The sequence below is a fragment of the Panthera pardus genome, unplaced genomic scaffold (assembly GCF_024362965.1).
Source record: "Panthera pardus isolate Hobbes unplaced genomic scaffold, ASM2436296v1 HiC_scaffold_25, whole genome shotgun sequence".
In the NCBI taxonomy this organism is placed as follows: domain Eukaryota; kingdom Metazoa; phylum Chordata; class Mammalia; order Carnivora; family Felidae; genus Panthera; species Panthera pardus.
In genome coordinates, this window is record NW_026526821.1 from 5,112,503 (window position 1) to 5,132,291 (window position 19,789).

Sequence of the window (19,789 nt, forward strand, 5' to 3'; positions counted from 1 at the left end):
GTATATAGTTAGTATAATGTTATATAGTTCATATAATAGAATCATTAATGTTCCCTGATAACAGTTATTCTTTGTGGAACTAATTGCTAAGTTCTTTAGTTCGCGGATAGAGTTTTTTTGAAGAGTGCCTCTTAACCCACCAAGTACGTAGGTGGGTCTCGGGGGATCTTTTGAAACCCTTGATTCTTTAGGAAAAGTTCTGAGTATGTACGTCTGTGGGCGTCATCCAGTTCCAAAGCTCTCTGTGACCCCAAACATTTTAGACACCTCAGCTTTATTTTTTTTTTTTTTTATGTTTATTTTTGAGAGAGAGAGAGACAGAGCGCGAGCGGGGAAGGGGCAGAGAGAGGGAGAGAAAGAATCCGAAGCAGGCTCTGGGCTCTGAGGCGTCGGCACAGGGCCCGACGCGGGGCTTGAACTCACGAACTGCAAGATCGTGACCTGAGCTGAAGTCAGACGCTCAACCGACTGAGCCACCCAGGCGCCCCAAGACACCTCGGCTTTTTAAACTTCATGTTTTTAAAGTCCCCTGCAGGCTAGGTTCACGCTGCTTTGTAAATGCCTGTGGGTTGGAGGCTGTGTGTTCCTCATGGGCCCTGAAACGCACTGAAAATAGCTCCTACAAAGTGACTGTGGTCGGGGGTGAGGTGGGGGCTTGGCTGTGACTCAGTGGGGACCCACTCCTCCCTGGCAGGGGTCCTGCAAGAAATGATGTATTTGAGTGCGTCACACGTAGTTTTTCTACAGACGTATACTTCTTTATTAAAATTCTCTGGGTAACTGTTACACAATGTAAATTTTTAATAAGCTCTAATTACTAGCCTAAAAGAATTTGTGGAGGGAAAATGTGGTTAGTGTTTCAAAGTAAACACCTAGGCACAAACGTGTCATTTCTTATTTTAGACTCTTATCAGTTACTGCCTAAATCAGCTGGTTTTCCTCTCTGCCAGGTAGGAAGCCTCTGCTTTTTTGCGTGAGTAGCATTTCCTGTTCAGCTATTTCCGTGCAGGGGACAGTAGGGAAGCGTTCATGCCCCTGATGCGTGGGTGGGGAAAGGGTGGTGGCCACCATCGAGGTTGGCCAGACCGTGAGGGGCCAGATCTGCGGGGCTTGACATGCCCAGTCTCCCTTGTTTTAGCATCCTGAGAGCGCATTTTTACATCGTCCCTAACGTAAGAGCAGGGAGGTGGAGACAGGTTAAATCACTTAACGTGGGCACGAAGCTAGTGAGTTGCGGTCGGGGGATTCATTTCATTTCAGGGACGTTCGGTTCCAGTGCCCATGAGCTCGGCCGCGCTTCCCCACTGCCCTGGAGGGAGGGTTGCCTGCCGTCCGCTGGGGAGGCAGGGAAGAGCTGGCTTAGTGGGGAAGAGTCGGTGTGGCAGCGGGCTCGTGTTTGGCCAGGCTGAGTTGGAGGAAGCCGTTAGACATCCACGTGGAGGGCTCCGCTTGGGTGTCGCCATGTGCTTTGATGGGAATCAGTGTCACGGAGTGTGTGAAGCTGCGCGACAAGTACGTTAAGGGCAAGACAAGATACGGGGCGGACTTTCTTTCCGATTCTTGGTTACGAGGTCAAACTCACCTGTTTTCTTTTCTTTCTTTCTTTTTTTTTTTTAAATATTTTTTTAAATGTTTATTTTTAAGAGAGAGAGACACACACACACAGAGCGCAAGCAGGGGAGGGGCAGAGAGAGGGAGACACAGAATCCGAAGCAGGCTCCAGGCTCCCAGGTATCGGCCCACAGAGCCTGACGCGAGGTTCGAACTCGCAAACTGCGAGATCATGACCCGAGCCGAAGTCGGCCCCTTAACCGACTGAGCCACCCAGGCGCCCCCCCCCCCGCCCCCCCATATGTTTTTCTTTTGACCATTTGACACTTGTTTGCATAGCACTCCACGGACATTTCTGCCAGGGCTCGGCCCGCTGCTTCATTCCCTCGCTTCTGAGTTCCCCGGTGGAGGAGAGGTTCCCATTGTGTTGATGAGAAGTGACTCCCAAGTCAGGTCGACAGCACTGAAAGAAAGACACTTAGCTTTTCTTTATGACTCTGGTCCGGTCACCCTTCTCTTGCGTTATAGCCTACTCACTTCATTTTAGAGGAGTCGGTCAAGTTCTCAAGACTCCCACGGGAAAGAGTGTGAAGGTAGAAGGTTTGCTGCGAGGACCTGCTTTTGCTCAGGTGTGACCTGATGAGTGTGGCTTTGTCCCCTCTTCCCCTTTAGATGGATTTGAAGACTACGGCCCGGATCGTGACAGCATGAGGCTAACGGCCTTTCTGGACGTTCCAGGCCAGGGTAACCTGCCTCCCCTCGCTCGCCTGGAAAAGTATGCTTTCAGTGAGAACGTCTTCAACCGGTGAGCTCGCCAGTCCTTCCCACGCTCGCAGCCCTCTGTTGGGTCTGGTTTGAGCTGACAACAGTGGCCGTTTCTCTGTGACAGCTCTGAGGACTGTCGTGGATGAGGTGGAACGCGGGCTGTTCCCAGGGTGCCGGATCCTGTCCGAGTGGCGCCATTTGATTAGATGTTTCTGTTACTCTTGTGACCGTTTTGCTGATCACCTGGTACAAGCCAGGAATAAAATGGTGACGCAGTTTAATGGTGTTTAGATAGGATTGCTGACCGGCTTTCTTTCCACCTGTGCAATTCGCAGAAAAGTAAAATGCGTCCCCATAATTGAGGAGCATCCGTTGGGAGCATGGCTCTCTTGTTTTGATTTTTGACCGGAACTTTCCTGCAGATTGTCCCAATGTGATGTCACTCCTTGGGGTGCTGGCGGGACTCTTCTCCAGCCTCAGACCGTGCCTCTTTGACAGATGACCTTGACTGTTATTTCCTAAAGAAGTAAGAAACTAAGGCACCTCTTTTCACCTTACAGTTTGCCCAAACCTGAGTCTGAGGGCATTCTTCCCTCCTGTGTTGGGGGCGAGTGGGCGGGAGGAGGCATCTCTCTTCTTGTCTCCCTTCCTACATCACATACACCTGCTGTCTTCAGCATCCTCCTTCTCGCCTGTGACACACACCCTTCCCTTCCACTCACAAGCCGTTGTGTGTTTCTCATTCCGAACAGTCCTCTGGCCTTGTCTACCTGTGGCCTTGCCTCATACCTGTCTTTAAGTACACCGTTCTGGGAAGGCTGGATGATACTCGTTGAGTCTCCCTACCTTCCGTTGCCTCTTTAAAAACATTACATTCTGTGCCTCTCTATTAAATCGTGGAAGGTTCACAGCAATTGCTGCTGAGTGAGTCCGATTATTATCCCAATTTTACAGATAGAGAAATGATGGTACTCTGAATGATGTCTTTTGATGAGCACTTCTTAATTTAAATGTAGTTCACGATTTTGAAACTTTTTCTTTTATGCTCGGGGCTTTCTTGTCACGTATAAGAAACGTTCTCCTCCCCCAAGGCCATCAAGATATTTCCTTATATTGTCTTCTTGACGTTTTATTGTTTTACCTTTCACGTTTGGAACTGCAGTCCACCTGGAATTGCTTTCTTTGTGTTTGATGTGAGGTGGGCGTCAAGGTTCATTTCCTTCCATACGGTATCCAATTGACCCAATGCCGTTTATTGAAAATACTGCCTTTTATCTGCGCTTCGCTTTGCCACCTTTGTCTTAAATCAAGTGTTCACGTCTGGACTTTCTGGTCTGCTCCCTTTGGTCTGTTTGTCTGTCATTGCGCTGGGACCGCGCTGTCTTCATTTCTGCAATTTTTATCATCACAATCTTGGTATAAAGCAAAGAAAGTCCTCCCGCTTTGTTCTTCAAATGGTCTTGGCTGTTCTGGACTTTCTGCATTTCCAAATGCATTTTAGCACCAGTTCATCAATTTCTAGAAAAAAACCCGCTGGGATTTTCATTGGAATTGCGTTGCATCTATAAATCAATTTGTAAAGAATTGACACCTTTGCACTATATTTAGTTTTCTGATACTTCCATTTTTTTGAAGATTTTCTTAAATTTCTGTGTGTACATACACATAAATAACTAAAACTATGATACATGGTTTTCCGTTGTAGAGATCTGTATCGTTTCCATTTAGTTTTAGGTATTTGATCTTTTAGGTGAATGTAAATTGTATCATTTCTTAAAATTTTTATATTCTAATGGTTGTTGATGATATGAAAATGGAATTCATTTTTATACTTTGATTTTGTCTCCATTGATTATGCTAAGTTTACTTATTAATTTTAATAACTTCCCTGGGGGTTCTTTGGGTTTTCTACATACTACAATGATGTCTGTGAAAAATGATAGTTTTATTTCTTCCTTTCCTATCTTGTTTTATATTGTTAGTAGCTACATCTTATCAGCTTAAGAAAATGTATATTTCTGGGGCGCCTAGGTGGCTCAGTCAGTTAAGCATCTGACTTCAGCTCAGGGCACGATCTCACAGTTCGTGAGTTTGAGCCCCGCGTCAGGCTCTGTGCTGACAGCTTGGAGCCTGGAGCCTACTTTGGATGCTGTGTCTCCCTGTCTCTGCCCCTTTCCCGCTCGCACCCTGTCTCTCTCTCTCTCTCTCTCTCAAAAATAAATAAACATTAAAAGAAAAAAAGAAAATGTGTATTTCTTATTTGCTAAGAGATTATGTTTCAACTTTTTTCTTAAATGAAAACCAATTTTTTAAAAGTTTTATAAGAATCTCTGCACTTAACGTGGGGCTCGAACTGACAACCCTGAGATGAAGAGTCTCATGCTCTACTGACCGAGCCCATCTGGTGCTCCTGTTTTTAAACTTCTAAAAATAATTTCAGGGGCACCTTGGTGGCTCGGTTGGTTAAGCGTCCGACTTCAGCTCAGGTCATGATCTCACGGTTTGTGGGTTCAAGACCCATCTTGGGCTCTGTGCTGACAGCTCAGAGCCTGGAACCTGCTTCGGATTCTGTGTCTCCTTCTCTCTCTGCCCTTCCCCTCGTCACGTTCACTCACTCTCTCAAGAATAAATATTAAAAAAATGTTAAAAAATATAAAAATAAAAATAATTTCAGACTTACAGAAAAGTTTTAAGAGTAATATAAAGAATTCCTGTCTGTTTTTTACTCAGATTCATCAAGTTTGTTTCAACATTCAGTCTGTCTTTATTTTCCCGGTTTTTCAAAGCCATTTGAGAGTAAATGTGCCCATCATGTTGCTTTCTCTTTAATGACTTCCGTGTGCTTTTTTTCTAACAAGGACATTCACTGTTCACGTATATAATCACAGAATAGTGATCCAACTCAGGAAATTCAATTTTGATACAATACTGTTACCTAATATCTAGATTTTAATCAAATTTTCTAGTGGTCCTAAGAGTGTCCTTTAAATCAGGGTTTTTGTCTGTTTGGTTGGTTTTCAGGTCTAGAATCCAACCCAGCATTGTGTATTGTATTTGATTGTCATGTTTCTTCAGGCTCATTCAACCTCTAACAGTTTCTCAGCCTTTCTTCGCCTCTCGTGATACTCTTGACAGTTTTGAAGAGTACAGGTGATTTATTATATAGAATAAACTTACTAAGGGTTTTTCAAAAAATCCTCAATGAGGTCTGCATTTTATATAATGCTTCTTTTATATCTGTTGAAGATGGCTTTTCTCCTTTAATCTTTTTCCAACTTTCTTGAAAACTTCTTTTGTTATGAAATATAGCACTTGCAGATAATTGGATAAAACGTGTATGAAAAACCCAAGAAGTGTTTATGAAGTAAATGCCCGTGTGGCCATGACTGAGGTCATCCCAGATGCGTGTCCTCCCTACCCTCCTGACCACCACTCCCTCCCTGCCATGCGGTGGCCACCTTCCGATGTTTATGTTCATTACATCCTTCATTTTGTTTCCGGTCTTAGCACCTAAGTATCTGCTTCCAAATAGAACAAGTTAATTTTGTTGTTTCTGAACTTGAAATGTGGGAAATCATATAGGATATGTCACTTTGTGGTTTTGCATGTCGTTTTGAGTTTGTTGATTTTATAACAGTGTGCTGTTTGAATATACTGTACTGATATCTTATCCATCCACTGTTAGAGTACTTCAAGTTTTCTTCCTTTTTATTTTTGAGAGAGAGACAGAGACAGAGCACAAATGGAGGAGAGGGGGGAGGGAGGGAGACAATCCAAAGCAGGCTCCAGGTTCTGAGCTGTCGGCACAGAGCCCGACGCGGGGCTCGAACCCACGAACCGCGGGATCATGACCTGAGCCGAAGTCGGACGCTCAGCCGACTCAGCCACCCAGGTGCCCCAGGTTTTCTCACTCTTATGAACAATTTTGCCGTAAACAATCTAATATATGTAGACGGGTGCAAATTAGTACACATCTCTGTAAGACGTACAGCCAGGCAAGAACTCCTAAGTGATGAGACATGCTTGTCTTCTGCTTTAGGAGATAGTGCCAGTTTTCCAAAGTGGTTGCATCAGTGTGTATTTCCACCTTTGCCCCACATTTTATCTGCCAGTTGGTATTGTCAGATTTTAAGATATTAGCCAGTCTGGTAGTGTGCTGGTAGATATGACAGTATTGCTTTGTGATTTTAATTTACATCTTATTTATTTATGAGTTTGAATACCTTTTAATATGTGTGTTGGACATCTGTATTTCTTTTTTGTGAAGTGCCTGCTGAAATCTTTCTTTGGTGAGGAAGATAGATTGTCTCTCTTTTTATTACTATTATTATTATTTTTTTAAATTTTAATTTAATTTATTTTTTAAATTTACATCCAAGTTAGTTAGCACCTAGTGCAACAATGATTTCAGTAGATTCCTTAGTGCCCCTTACCCATTTAGCCCATCCCCCCCCTCCCACAACCCCTCCAGCAACCCTCAGTTTGTTCTCCATAAGTCCTCATATGAGTGAAGTGCTAGGATATTTGTCTTTCTCTGACTGACTAATTTCGCTTAGCATAATACCCTCCGGTTCCATCCACGTAGTTGCAAATGGCAAGATTTCATTCTTTCTGATTGCCGAGTAATACTCCATTGTATATATACCACATCTTCTCTATCCATTCATCCACCAATAGACATTTGGGCTCTTTCCATACTTTGGCTATTGTTGGTAGTGCTGCTGTAAACATGGGGCTGCATGTGCCCCTTCGAAACAGCACCCCTGTATCCCTTGGATAAATACCTAGTAGTGCGATTGCTGGGTCGTAGGGTAGTTCTATTTTTAATTTTTTGAGGAACCTCCATACTGTTTTCCAGAGTGGCTGCACCTGTTTGCATTCCCAGTCTCTCTTTTTATTATTGACTTGTAGGACCCCTTTGTATATTCTGGATTTCAAACCTTGGTCAGTTATGTACGGCAAACATCTTTCCTCATCTTGTGGCTTGTGTTTTGGCTGTATTTATGGTGTTCTTTTGGTGACCAGAAGCTATTCATTTTGATGTAAACTTATCAACATTTTCCTTTAGCCTTAGTGCATTTTGAAGCTTCCTTAAAATGTCTTCCTTTACCCCAAGATCATAACATAATGTTTTATATTGCTTTAAAGATTTTTTTTTTCTTTCACATTTGGGTCTGCGATCCGCTGAAAGTAATTTTTGTTCCTTGTATGAACAAGGGGTCCAGTTTCATTTTCCTAATTATGACAATCCCACTTTGCAAAAATAGGTTTGTCCCCGTTGCGCTGGGGTGCCACCTCCGTTATAATCCAGTCTGTGATTGGGCTGTCTCTTCTTCCAGCAGTCTGTTCCTCTCCCCCTCAGCCAGTACCACACTGTCTTGATTACTGTAGATTAGTAGTGGGTCTTGATACTTGATTGAGCAAGACTTGCCACCTTGTTTTTCTTCTCTGACATGATTTGGTCCTTCGCATTTTCATATAAATTTCAAAATCAGCTCATCAGATTCTAATAAAACAAAACACTTCTTGGGATTTTGCTTGGGTTTGCATTGAATGGATATATCAGTTTGGGGAGTATTGTCCTCTTTACAATATTTAGACTTCCAATCCATAAACATGGTATATCTTTCTCTTTATGTAGGTTTTCTTGAATGTCCCGATAAAAATCTGGTCATTTTCTCTGTGGAAGTTTTGTGCTTTTTTTTTTTTGCTGGTGTATTTTTAAAGAAATTCAAGACATTTCATTTTATCCAGTTAAAGACTTAAATCTAACTGCAGTACCATTATCGCACTCAACCCAATTAACAAGAATGCCTTCAGCCTACCAATCTATGTTAAATTTTTCCTGTCTCAGAAATGCCTTTTTATGGTTGATTTGTTTGAATCATGATCCAAAGAAGGTCCACACATTTCATTAGGTAGATGTGTCTCTTAAGTCTTTTTTGGTTTGCAGTTGTTTTTTTTTTTTCCTTTTGATCTTGAATCCCTTTTAATCTCTAATTGATTCTCCCTCTCATCTTTTCCCTACATCATCTATTTGTTGAAGGGGTCATTAGTCTTGTAGAATTTTCCACATCCTGGGTTTGGTGGTCATTATTCTCATGGTGTAATTTAACATATTCCTTTGTTCTTTGTGTTTTCTGTGAACCAAAAATTACACTTGGAGACTTGATTAGATTTTGCTTCAATTTTTTTTTTTTTTAAACAATACTTCTTGTGTTGTTTTGTATATTTCTCATTACAAAACATCCCGAAACAATGTCCGGGTGTTCCACTTTTGGAGATGTTCATGTCGAGCAGTGGGTGTAGGTGTTGGATTCTTTCATTATAAAATTCCCCACCAGCCTTTCTTCTCATGACTTTAGTGGTCACAAATAATCATTGCTTAGATCTGTTATCTCATTCTGTGTTAGAAAATGGTAATTTTCTTTTTATTGTCTGTGAAATCTGTAGTATGGCCCCATTTTCCATTCTGTTTTTTGTTATTATTGCCTTTTCTTTCTTTTCCCCCTGGATAATTCTTACCAGGGGATTATCAAGTATATTAGTTATGTTGAAGAATCAAGTTTTGGCTTTGATATTCCCTATGTTGTGTTTATTTTCTAGTTCAATAATTTCTCCTCGAATTCATATTATTTTCTTTTTTGAGGGGAGTTTTGTTGCTGTTCTTTTTCTTGTGAGGTATGTTTAGCTATTTTTTTGGCCTTTTTTTTTTTTTGAGTTTATTTACTTATTTTGAGGTAGGGGAAGGAGCAGAGAAGGAGGGAGGGAGAGAGGATCCTAAGCAGGTTCCTCACTGTCATCACGGAGCCCAACGTGGGACTTGAACTCATGAACCTGAGATCATGACCTGAGTGGGAATCAGGAGCTGGACGCTTAACCCACTGAGCAACCCAGACACCCCCTGGCCTTTTTTAAAATAACATTGTCAGGTTGCTGTTAAGTACTGGAAATACTTAAGTGTTAGATTAGCTGCATCCTCAAATTCTGATAGTAATATTTATATTGCTTTTTGCTATCAAGTATTTTTGATGTCTACAATGATTTCTCCTTTGACCAATGAGTTATTTAGAAGTACATTGTTTAATTTCCAAGTATTTGAAGATTTTCCAGGTATCTTTCTGTTAATTGTATTCTTAGTTTAAGTCTTCTGTGGTCAGAGAACTTACTCTGTATTATTTCTCTTCCTTTAACGTTTCTGAAACTGCTTTAGGTGGTGAAAGTTCCACGGACACTTGAAGGGAATGTGCATCCCAGTATTTTGGGGTACAGTATCTTATAAACGTCAGTTAGGGCAAGTTGGCTGAAAACACTGTCCAGGTCTTCTGTGTTCTTACTTATTTTCCGTCTGCTTGTTCTGTCAGTTACTGAGAGAGGGATGTTGGAATCTGCTGCTGTGATTATGGATTTGTCTATTTTTCAATTCTAACAGCTTCTTTGGTGTATTTTGAACCTCTGTGCTTGGGTGCATACACATTTAGTAGTGTTCTGTTTTCTTGAATAAATTGATCTATCTGTCTCTGTGTAATGCCTCTCTTTGTCCCTAGTAAATACTCCTTTCTCTGAACCTTACTCCCTGAATTTAACATATGCACTTTCCTTTGATTACTGATTGTATGATATATTTCTGTTCGTATGTTTGTATGTTTTTAACCTATTCATGTCTTATATTTGGAGTGTAGTTATTATAGAAGGCATAGAGTTGGGTCTTGCCTTTTTACCCAATTTAATAATCTCTGCCTTTTAATATGAATGTTTAGGTCATACACATTTGAAGTGACGATTGATATGGTTGGTTGGTTGAAGTCAACCATCGTTCTTTTCGTTTTCTTTTTTAAAAAATTTTTTTAACGTTTGTTTATTTTTTGAGAGACAGAGACAGAGCATGAGCTGGGGAGGGGACGGGGCGGGGGGGGGGGGGAGTCACAGATTCCGAAGCAGGCTCCAGGCTCCGCGAGCTGTCGGCACAGAGCCCGACGCGGGGCTCGAACCCATGAACCATGAGATCATGACCTGAGCCAAAGTCGCTTAACTGACTGAGCCACCCAGATGCCCCCTTTTCGTTTTCTATCGACTCCACTCGTCTTGCTGTTTTTCTCCTTTGCTGCTGCTTTCAGAGAGGGGGTGTGTGAACATAAACAATTTGTATTTCATATTTGAAATAGAAGAATCATTTTTTTTTGGACTTTTTTTGGTTCCATTTTTACGATTCCAGTTTATCTTTGCTATCGGCTTATTAGTTACGCTTCCTTTAATAAATTTGTATTGGTTGTTCTAGGGAGTATAATGTACTTCGCTAACTTATTACAACATGTATTCCAATGAAATGATGCCACTCTGCATACGGTGCAAGGTCCTGCATGAGCACGTCCTGAGAGTACAGACTACGCTCGCGGGGGCTTCCGTTTCCTCTTCCCACCTTTGGTCCTCTTGTTTTTCTGTAGTGCACGCCATCATGCCTCCCACCCACCGTACCTTGCTACTTTATCTCCTGGAGATAGCCAACTATCTTCTAAAGCAATGAAAATGAGGAACATACTTTTTTGATATTTGCCATCATTTAGGCCGTTTTCGTGCTTTTCGTTTCTTTTTGTGACATGCCCATTCTCACTCGGCATCCTTTGGCCGCAAGAACCTCCTTTTCGATTCTTGCCTAAGACTGCTGTCCATGAATTCTCACAAGCTTTTATCTGAAACAGTCTTTATTTCGCTCCCATTTAGTTAATAAACTTTAATTTTGAGCGTAGTTTTCGATTTCAAGAAAAATCAAGCAGAGCATGCAGAGTTCCTGTATCCTTCACTGTCTGAGCACGTCCAGCCTTCCCAGTAGCCCTTCCGCGTGTTTTTTTTTTTTTTTTTTTTAATTTTTGTTTAATGTTTGCTTATTTTTGAGAGAGAAAGACAGAAAGAGACAGAGCGTGAGCAGGGGAGGGGCAGAGAGAGAGGGAGACACAGAATCCGAAGCAGGCTCCATCCAGGCTCTGAGCCGTCAGCACAGAGCCCGACGTGGGGCTCAAACCCACGAACCGTGAGATCATGACCTGAGCCGAAGTCTGGCGTTTAACCGATGGAGCCCCCCCCCCCCCCCCCGCCCCAGGCACCCCAGCCCTTCCGCATGATAATCATGCTTATTTTAAAGTCCTTGTGTGATCGGTCTGTGTCTGGGTCCCATGTCCTCCCCCTCCGTGTCTTCCTGCCTTCCTCCTGCACATCTGGCTCACTCCCCTGTGTTCTCCTCCCCTCTCTTGAGGGTCTTGTCACTGTCCATCCTCGTTCATTTGCTTGCCTACATCCCGGTGGGAGCTGTGCCCCTCAGGGCAGGCCCTGGAACACGGGCATCTCTTGGCCCTGCGTCTGGGGCTGGGTAATTGGGCTAACTCACAGACTCATGACAGTGACCGCACCAGTGGGTGGGAGAAGGAAGGGACGAAGACACAAGAGGTTACTTCCATGCTAAGAGTTCCGGGGAACATTGCTGAGTAAAATTGAGTCATCCACTTTATATTTCAAAAAATTCACAAAAATAACACATTCTTGAAACATTTAGCAATTTCAGGAGTTCTCTGAAACAAGGAGTCTCGCTCCCCCACCACTACAGTCTAAGGTAATATATGCTTCCAGACTTTTCCCTAAATGAGTGTATGCATAGACAAGTAACGTGTATTGCACATACATACGTAAACATAGTTTGTATTAAGAAATGGGCTCATACTGTATATAAAATTCTTCACGTCATCTTTTCATTTACGGTATCACAGGCGTCTTTCTAAGTCAGTGCATATCTATCGGTAACTTTGAAACTGCTTATACAGCATGCCCATGGATAGATCTAGCATAGCTTCTTTAAGCTTCCCTCTTTTGCTAGACATTTTAATTGCAGTTCTTTGCTTGTATTGTGATACTGATGGCTGATGCGCTTGAGGGCTTACCACGGGCCAGGGACCATGCCCTGAGCTTCCGGTGGCTGAGCTCATCGAACTTTCTAATGCTTTCTGAATCACGCACAGTTGTTCTCTCTCCTTTCTCCTCATTAGCATAGCTGGCACTGAGAAGGACTGAGCCTGATGCTTCTGGACTGTGCTCATCCACTATGACCTCTCCAGGTCATTCCAGCCCAAAGCAGCCAAGTTTTCCAAAGTGTTGGTGCCAGAGCACTGGCGTGTGGGAGTCTTTAGCTTTCCCGTTCTGTATTCACTGCAGCGGATACACTGTCGCTCCCTGCGTCAGGGGCCCTCTCTTGCCCCTCTCCTCACTTCCCTTAAGAGGGCAGGTCCCTTGCGACCACTCGAAGCTGGATTCAGGTCTGTCTATCCATTCTATGGCCCTGGAAGCAGATTGGGGATCTTAGTTGCTTGATTTCCCAGGGGAGGCCAACCTGAATGTGGTCCAGTGAAATGTAATCAGGGACTTTATAGTGTCTGTTTTCGACTTTCCCAAACCTCCTGGCTGCCAGATCTCGACCTTTCATCCCAGGGGTGGTATAAGTCTCTCCGAGGACAGGCTTGAGTTGGATTTTTTTCCTGTCGTGTGCTGGGCCAAACGACTACCTCTTTGAATTCCACATTTCCAGTCTTTTCCTGCAAATCAAGGTGGGTTTGCAACTTCAGCTAATTCTGATGTACGGCCAGAAATGATGCGTGCTGTTCCTGGGTTGTGAGGGGCTCAGAGGAGCAGGCAGAGGCGGGCAGGGGCTCCTTTCCATTGGCTCCAAGAAGCCTTTCCAGAGTGCCTGTCCCTCATCTTGGGCAGAGGCCTCCAGGCCACAGCTGATCACACTGACTTTCCCCTGTATTAATGTCTTTGTTTAAAACTGCTTTCCTGGGGCGCCTGGGTGGCTCAGCTGGTTAAGCGTCCGACTTCGACTCATATCGTGATCTCATGGTTTGTGGATTCAAGCCCCACGTCGGGCTCTGTGCTGACAGCTCAGAGCCTGCAGCCTGCTTCAGTTTCTATCTCTCTCTCTCTCTCTCTCTCTGCCCCTACCCCACTCCTGTTCATGCTTGTCTCTCCCTGTGTCTCAACAATAAATACACATTGAGAAACAAAACAAAACAAAACGCTGCTTTACTGAGGCATATATGTCATGCAATAAAATTCACCCACCTAAAGCACCCAGGTGGATACGTGTCAACAGTCACGCAACCCTCAACCAGAGGCACATTTGAACATTGCCATCACCGCCTTGTGTCCTTGTTCTTGCTTTTGCCCTCTGTCCCTCGCTTCCTCCCCACTGCGGACCAGGCAACCAGCGATTTGTGTCTGGAGGCGAAGATTTTGCCTTTTCTAGAATTCCTTATAAACGGAATGGTGTGTCGTGTTGTCTTTTCTCTCTGGCTTCTTTTCCTTAGTAAAATACGTTGGGAAGTTATCCCCGTTATTACCACTAGGCTGTTCCCTTTTTAGTGCTGCGTCCTAGTCCATTGTATGGACAGTTGGTGCCTTGTGTGTATATTCCCTCGGCGAGGAACCTGGAAATTCTTCCACTTTGTGGCTATTGTGAATCGCGCCAGTATGAACATTTGTGTACCAGTCTGTGTGTGGACATAAGTTTTCATTTCATCTGGCCAAATACCTAAGAATGAATTGCTGGATTGAATGATAAATGCATATTTAGCTTTTTAAGAACCTACCGTTTTCTAAATTTCTGTACTATTTTGCATTCCTACCAACAGTATCTGTGGGTTCCTGTTGCCCCATATCTGTGCCAGCAAAGGTGTTGGCTTTTAATAAAAAGCCAGCAAAGGTGTTGGCTTTTAATAAAAGTATTAATTTTAGTTATTTTTTTTAATTTTTAAATTTTATTTTAAGTAGGCTCCACGCCCATTGTGGGGCTTGAACTCACGACCCTGAGATCAAGACCTGAGCTGGGATCGAGAGTCGGATGCTTAACTGACTGTGGCCCCCGGTGCCCCTCAGCAGTTTCAGATTTACAGAAGAGTTGCAAAGCTAGTACAGAGGGTTCCTTATACCTTTAATCTCCTAATGAGATGGTTCTCAACCAGGGCTGGTTTTTGCCCCCATAGACCTGTCGCAATGTCCGGAGACATAGTTCAGTTGTCACATCATGGGGTGGGGGGCAGCCAGGGGGATTCTACAGACACCTAGTGGGTAGAGGCCATTTGAGATTGAGGTGGCCGTTGGATGCCTCTTGGGACCTTTTCCTTCTGCATTTACTGGTCACTGAATTCCCGCCTACTGTCATGGAGCCTCTCTCCCGAGTCTATCTAGGCCTGAAGAATCAATCCAAAAAGGAGAAAGTCGTTTTTCTCCAGTTCCAAGTGGACGGTTTCAACCTCCAGTGACCACCAGACCAGGGGACACAGGTCTGGTTCCTATAGGACAGTGACCCACATGGGAATGACTATCTTTGGACGTTCCTTGACCGTCTCTCCTCCCTCTGGACAGAGGTCACTGACTTTGCTTTGTTCCTTGGTTTTACTACCTGCCCTTCACACAGTGCCTGTAATTAGCATACCGCCACTCAGTGTTGCCCAAGTAACTGTGTAGATCATTTCTCATCTCCACAGTCAGATTATTGCCAGAGGGCTGAATGACATCCTCCGGGACTTCAGTAACAACGAGGAGGACTTCTTAACGGTCATGGAGATTGTGGTCAGATTGTCAGAAGACGCAGGTGTGTACCAGGATTGTGTACGTTTATTTTTTCACTTGTGTGTTTCCAAGAAATTGCATATAACCACCGATAGTGAATTAAAAAGAAAACCTGGGTATTGATCGAAAATTTTAAGCAATGTCTAAGCATGAATGGATATTGTCATCAACAATGGGTGTCTTATTTGGCATCAAATTATCCTTATTTTTAGAAAATTAGAATGACTAATGGCCATGAATGCCATTTGCCCTGGCAGTTAAGGCCTTTTGTATTTCATGCATTTTGCCCGACTGTTGGTTGCTAAGAAAGACCACATCAAAACAAGTCTTTTGGATTAGAACAATCCCAGTCATTAGTTTCCGTCACCTGTAATCTTTGTAGGCTGATCTTGATTTCTCTGTCTCTCTCTCTCTCTGTCTACTTCTCCATGATTGCACTCCGGGGAGGAAAGCACGCTGCTGGGTGGTAGACACTGAGATGTCCCTCCTCGCCCCTCCTCCCCCGTGCACGCAGGAGTGAGTGGTGGGGTTACCAGTACTGAGAGCTGCCCTGCGCCCCCCCGACCCCCCATTTGTAACGATCAGTGAACAGCTTCAGAAAGTTTCTGAAATCTTACACTGCTTTAGATTTTGATCATTTTCACTGAAAATAGAAAAATAAGCATTCCATATAGCTCCTGTATTAGTTTAAAATATTCAGATGAATATGACACAATGCTTTCAAAAAGGCCCAAGTGGATGTTTTGAATCCTTAAATGGGTTCTCTTTGTAAATGAGTCACCATTTACAGTACTGAAGCAATTATATATTTGTGTTAAATTTAATGTGGTATATTGGAGCTAGAGCCGCTCTTTTGTTTAATGCTCTGCCTTAGAAATAATTGGGATGCGTGGATTGTGGGGGAGTGCATTTATGAAAGAATTATTTATAATGTATACATTCCGGCTGGAATTTAAATAAGCACAACCCATAGGTCTGGCATATGTGCCATTAGTTGTAATGGCTTTTGGACGCTGGCCCAGCGTTGCAGACTGCCTGCTCCCTCCTCGATTTATATATGGCTTGTTATAATAGAGTTGTCATTCTCCCTTCCTTTTATGTTTTTATATTGCTGGATAGCTTATTAGCTTTTTAAGCCTGTCTGTAGCATAAATACTCTAAACGGGAAATGATTTTTAAACTGCGTTTGTCTAATTTCCTCGATGAAGTATTTTAGTAAGAAAAGCTAGAAACTATCGCCATACACTCTGTAAGATGCCTGGCTTATTCTTACACGATTCTTTTCTGATTTTTTATTGCTGCAGAGCCCACGGTGCGGACCGACCTGATGGAACAGATTCCTCCCATTGCCGTCTTTTTACAAGAAAACAGATCGAATTTTCCAGGGGTGCTCACTGACTGTCTTACACCGATCGTAGTGAGGTACCTCACGGATCCGAACAACCAGGTGTGAAAAATTGTAACCTTACGATCTGTGCAGCGAGTTCTCCTTCGTCATATTTGTAGCTGATATCCATAATTCAGAAAGCAGCTTTGTGGAGTTAAGTGATTCAAGAACAAAAGATCTATTTGTGCTCGGTTCCTCCAATTGTTCAGGCACATAGCGCTCATTCTCATTATCATGAGATACCTTTTTTTTTTTTAACTTTTTATTATGGAAATTTTCAAACACACAGCAGTAGAGGGAATATTAAAATGAATGTCCGTGTACTCTCTGCCCAGCTTCGACTGTCATTAACATTTGACCAGTGTTTTCTCATTTATCTTAAGATAATCCAACCCGGATAAAAGCATTTCCCAGAGACCGTATCATTTCTACTGCAGATGCTTTAGTATTACTCTCTGAGAAATACAGATACTTTTTAAAACACATAATAGCAATCCCATTATCACATGGATAGAATTTATGAATAGATCTTTGCTATTTCACTAATCTCTAGTCATTGTTCAGATTTTTCACTTTTCTCAGAAATCTGGTTTGACGCGGGCAGTCTCTTTCAATCAAATCCACGTGAGGCCCATATATTACATTTGACTGATGTACCTTTTACAGTTTCTTTTAATTTGTCATAATTCATCCTCCCTTTTATTCCTCTGCTCTAAGGAAACTAAGTCATTAGACTATAGGATTCCCCACATTTGGGATCTGGCTGATCACATCCCCATAGTGTGGTTTGAGATGTTCCTCTGTTGCCAGTACTTCCTACGAACTGCTAGTTAAGCCTACAGCCTTGGGCAGACTCAGAGTTTTGGGTTGTTGGATAAGAATCCTTTTTAGGCCCTGCTGCTGTATCAGATCAGGAAGCACAAAAGCAGTGTGGCCACTGCGTTTGGGTTTTGTCAGCCTTATCTGTTCTTTACAAAATTCCCCACCATGAGTTTGTATTGATATTTCCAAGTTAAACTGAGGATTATAGGGCTTTTACTTATTTGATTTTATGTTTGTAACTCTTGTGGTTTTTTGCTGTTTTGTTTTTGTCTTTTTACACGGTACACATCTTGCTTTTTAATGGCATTAGTGTGTGTGTGTGTGTGTGTGTGTGTGTGTGTGTCCAAAATAAAAATGCCAGTATGATTACTAACAGTTTGGTGGGATAACCGAATATAGTTTAAGGTTTCTTTGCCGTTCTTTTTGTTTTTGGACTGTCTCCCACTAGAGACGCACAGTCGCACAGTCGTATTAACATTAGTAGTAATGAGACTGTGTTTCAAAGTTACTTGTATTAACCCTTTTTGTGCCTAAGCTCTCAACTTGATCTGCCATTAGGCTCATTTACCTTCATTTATTTTTGAGTTTTAGGAATTGCTTTAGCTTTTACATTTGGATTTAATTTAGACTTATAATAATTATTTAAGATGTTTGTCCATGATTCCAAGTCAAAACTGTAAAACAAAGCACATTCAGAAACATCTGACTTCTATCCGTACCTCCTCCATCTGTTCCCTCCTCCTTCTGTAGATAGCCATTTTTTCTACGTTTTGATTTATCCTTTTTCTCTTTAAAAAAAAAAAAAAGTTTATTTTTTTATTTTGAGAGAGAGCAAAAGAGACAGAGGTGGATCATGAGCAGGGGAGGGGCAGAGAAAGAGAATCCCAAGCAGGCTCCGTGCTATCAGCACAGAGCCCGAGGCAGAGCTTGAACTCACGAACCATGAGATCGTGACCTCAGCCAAAATCGAGTGGGATGCTCAACAGACTGAGCCACCCAGGCGCCCCTTAGGTTTTAATTTATTCTTACCTTTAAAAAATACACAGAGGGGGGGCCCCTGGGTGGCTCAGTCAGTTAAGCGTCCAACTTCACCTGAGGTCATGATCTCGCAGTCCGTGAGTTCGAGCCCTGCGTCGGGGTCTCTGCCGACAGCTCAGCTCAGAGCCTGGAGCCTGCTTCGGATTCTGTGTCTCCCTCTCTCTGCTTCTCCCCTGCGTGCAGTCTGCCTCCCTCTCTCTCTGTCTCTCAAAAATAAATAAACATTAAAAAATTTTTTTTTTTTTAGTGCACACAAGTGGGTAACTCTGAGCAGATACGTGTATGTCCTTGTGTTTCTTGTTCCTTTCTCAGATGCAAAGTGGCGGGCCATGCCTGATGCTCCGTCCCTTGCTTTCCCCACCATCCAGGGTATTCTGCAGATCACTCCTTTGCAGTCTAGGCAAAGCTCCCTCCTCCCTTTTTCCAGTAGCAAGCTCCTCCACTACGAGGATGGAGCGTAGTTTATTGATAGACATTTGGGTTCTTTCTACTTTTCTGTCACTTCAGAATTGTTGCCACAGGTAGCCTCGCAGCCTTTCTATTTGTCAGTTACTCTGGGATTTGCACAAAGGCTAAATGTATTTTTTTCTTTAAGTTTATTTATTTATTGTGAGAGAGAGAATGGGAGCAGGGGAGGGAGAAGCGAGAGGGAGAGACAGAATCCCGAGCAGGGTCCGTGCTGTCAGTGCAGAGCCCGACGCGGGCCATGACCTGAGCTGAAATCAGGAGTTGGATGCTTCATGAACTGAGCCAGCCAGGCACCCCAGAGGCTAAATGTATTTATGATTTTTAATGATATGCCAAGTTTTCATTATTACTGTTTTCAGGAAGTTCTGCCATTTTGGCTTGCTATTTCTCCCTTGCTCTGAGTATTTTTATAAATTTTTTTTTTTTTTAACGTTTATTTATTTTTGGGACAGAGAGAGACAGAGCATGAACGGGGGAGGGGCAGAGAGAGAGGGAGACACAGAATCGGAAGCAGGCTCCAGGCTCTGAGCCGTCAGCCCAGAGCCCGACGTGGGGCTCGAACTCACGGACCGCGAGATCGTGACCCGAGCTGAAGTCGGACGCTCAACCGACTGAGCCACCCAGGCACCCCTTTTTTTTTTTTTTATTTTTAAATTTTTTTTTTTTTGCTCTGAGTATTTTTAAAAAGCAAATACTTGAGCTGTTAACTATGACAGGATTAAAGGTAGTGTTCCAATAAGGAAGAAAGTCCTTCTGTTTCCACTCTCCTGATGTCAGTGTTTTGATTACTTTTACGTGTTCTTGTCTAGGTGCTTCCATCTTCCCCCACATAGGTCTGAGCTTAACGTGATGCAGTTTTCCCCATCCATTCATTTATTCCGGCGGTTTCTGAGTGCCCGATATGAGCCAAGCGTGGTGCTTTGTGCTGGGGATAAAGACCTGAGTGGGACCGATTTCCTGCCCCAGAAAGCGAATCTGCACGTAGTGGACATTGTACATCTTCATATTCTTCCTGTTTTTACTTTGGTTGAATGCTTAGCTTTCTTCCAGCTTTTTTGATACGGTAGATGCAGTGAGCGTCTGTTCTTTTTGAAAATGAGATTGCACTGGGTCAGAGAACTTGACATTTCCTTGACCTTTGTCATA

General features: G+C 43.0%; 1 protein-coding gene across 9 annotated transcripts in view; it reads left to right on the forward strand.

The window, feature by feature from the left end:
- The window catches only part of LOC109253472 (serine/threonine-protein phosphatase 4 regulatory subunit 1-like), an 81,982-nt gene that overhangs the window by 25,850 nt on the left and 36,343 nt on the right, over nt 1–19,789 (forward strand). For 6 of the 9 annotated variants that reach the window (XR_002074403.2, XR_002074404.2, XM_019426430.2 and 3 more), the window contains 3 exons: nt 2,224–2,356; nt 14,844–14,950; nt 16,233–16,375. Coding sequence is in view for 7 of the 9 variants with exons in the window: in XM_019426430.2 (XP_019281975.2) it covers nt 2,224–2,356; nt 14,844–14,950; nt 16,233–16,375 (383 nt within the window). In the remaining 2 variants the exon portion in view is untranslated. Of the gene's footprint in view, nt 1–2,223; nt 2,357–14,843; nt 14,951–16,232; nt 16,376–19,789 lie in introns of those variants that run through there. The other 3 variants (XM_019426434.2, XM_019426435.2, XM_019426436.2) reach the window with 2 other exon arrangements.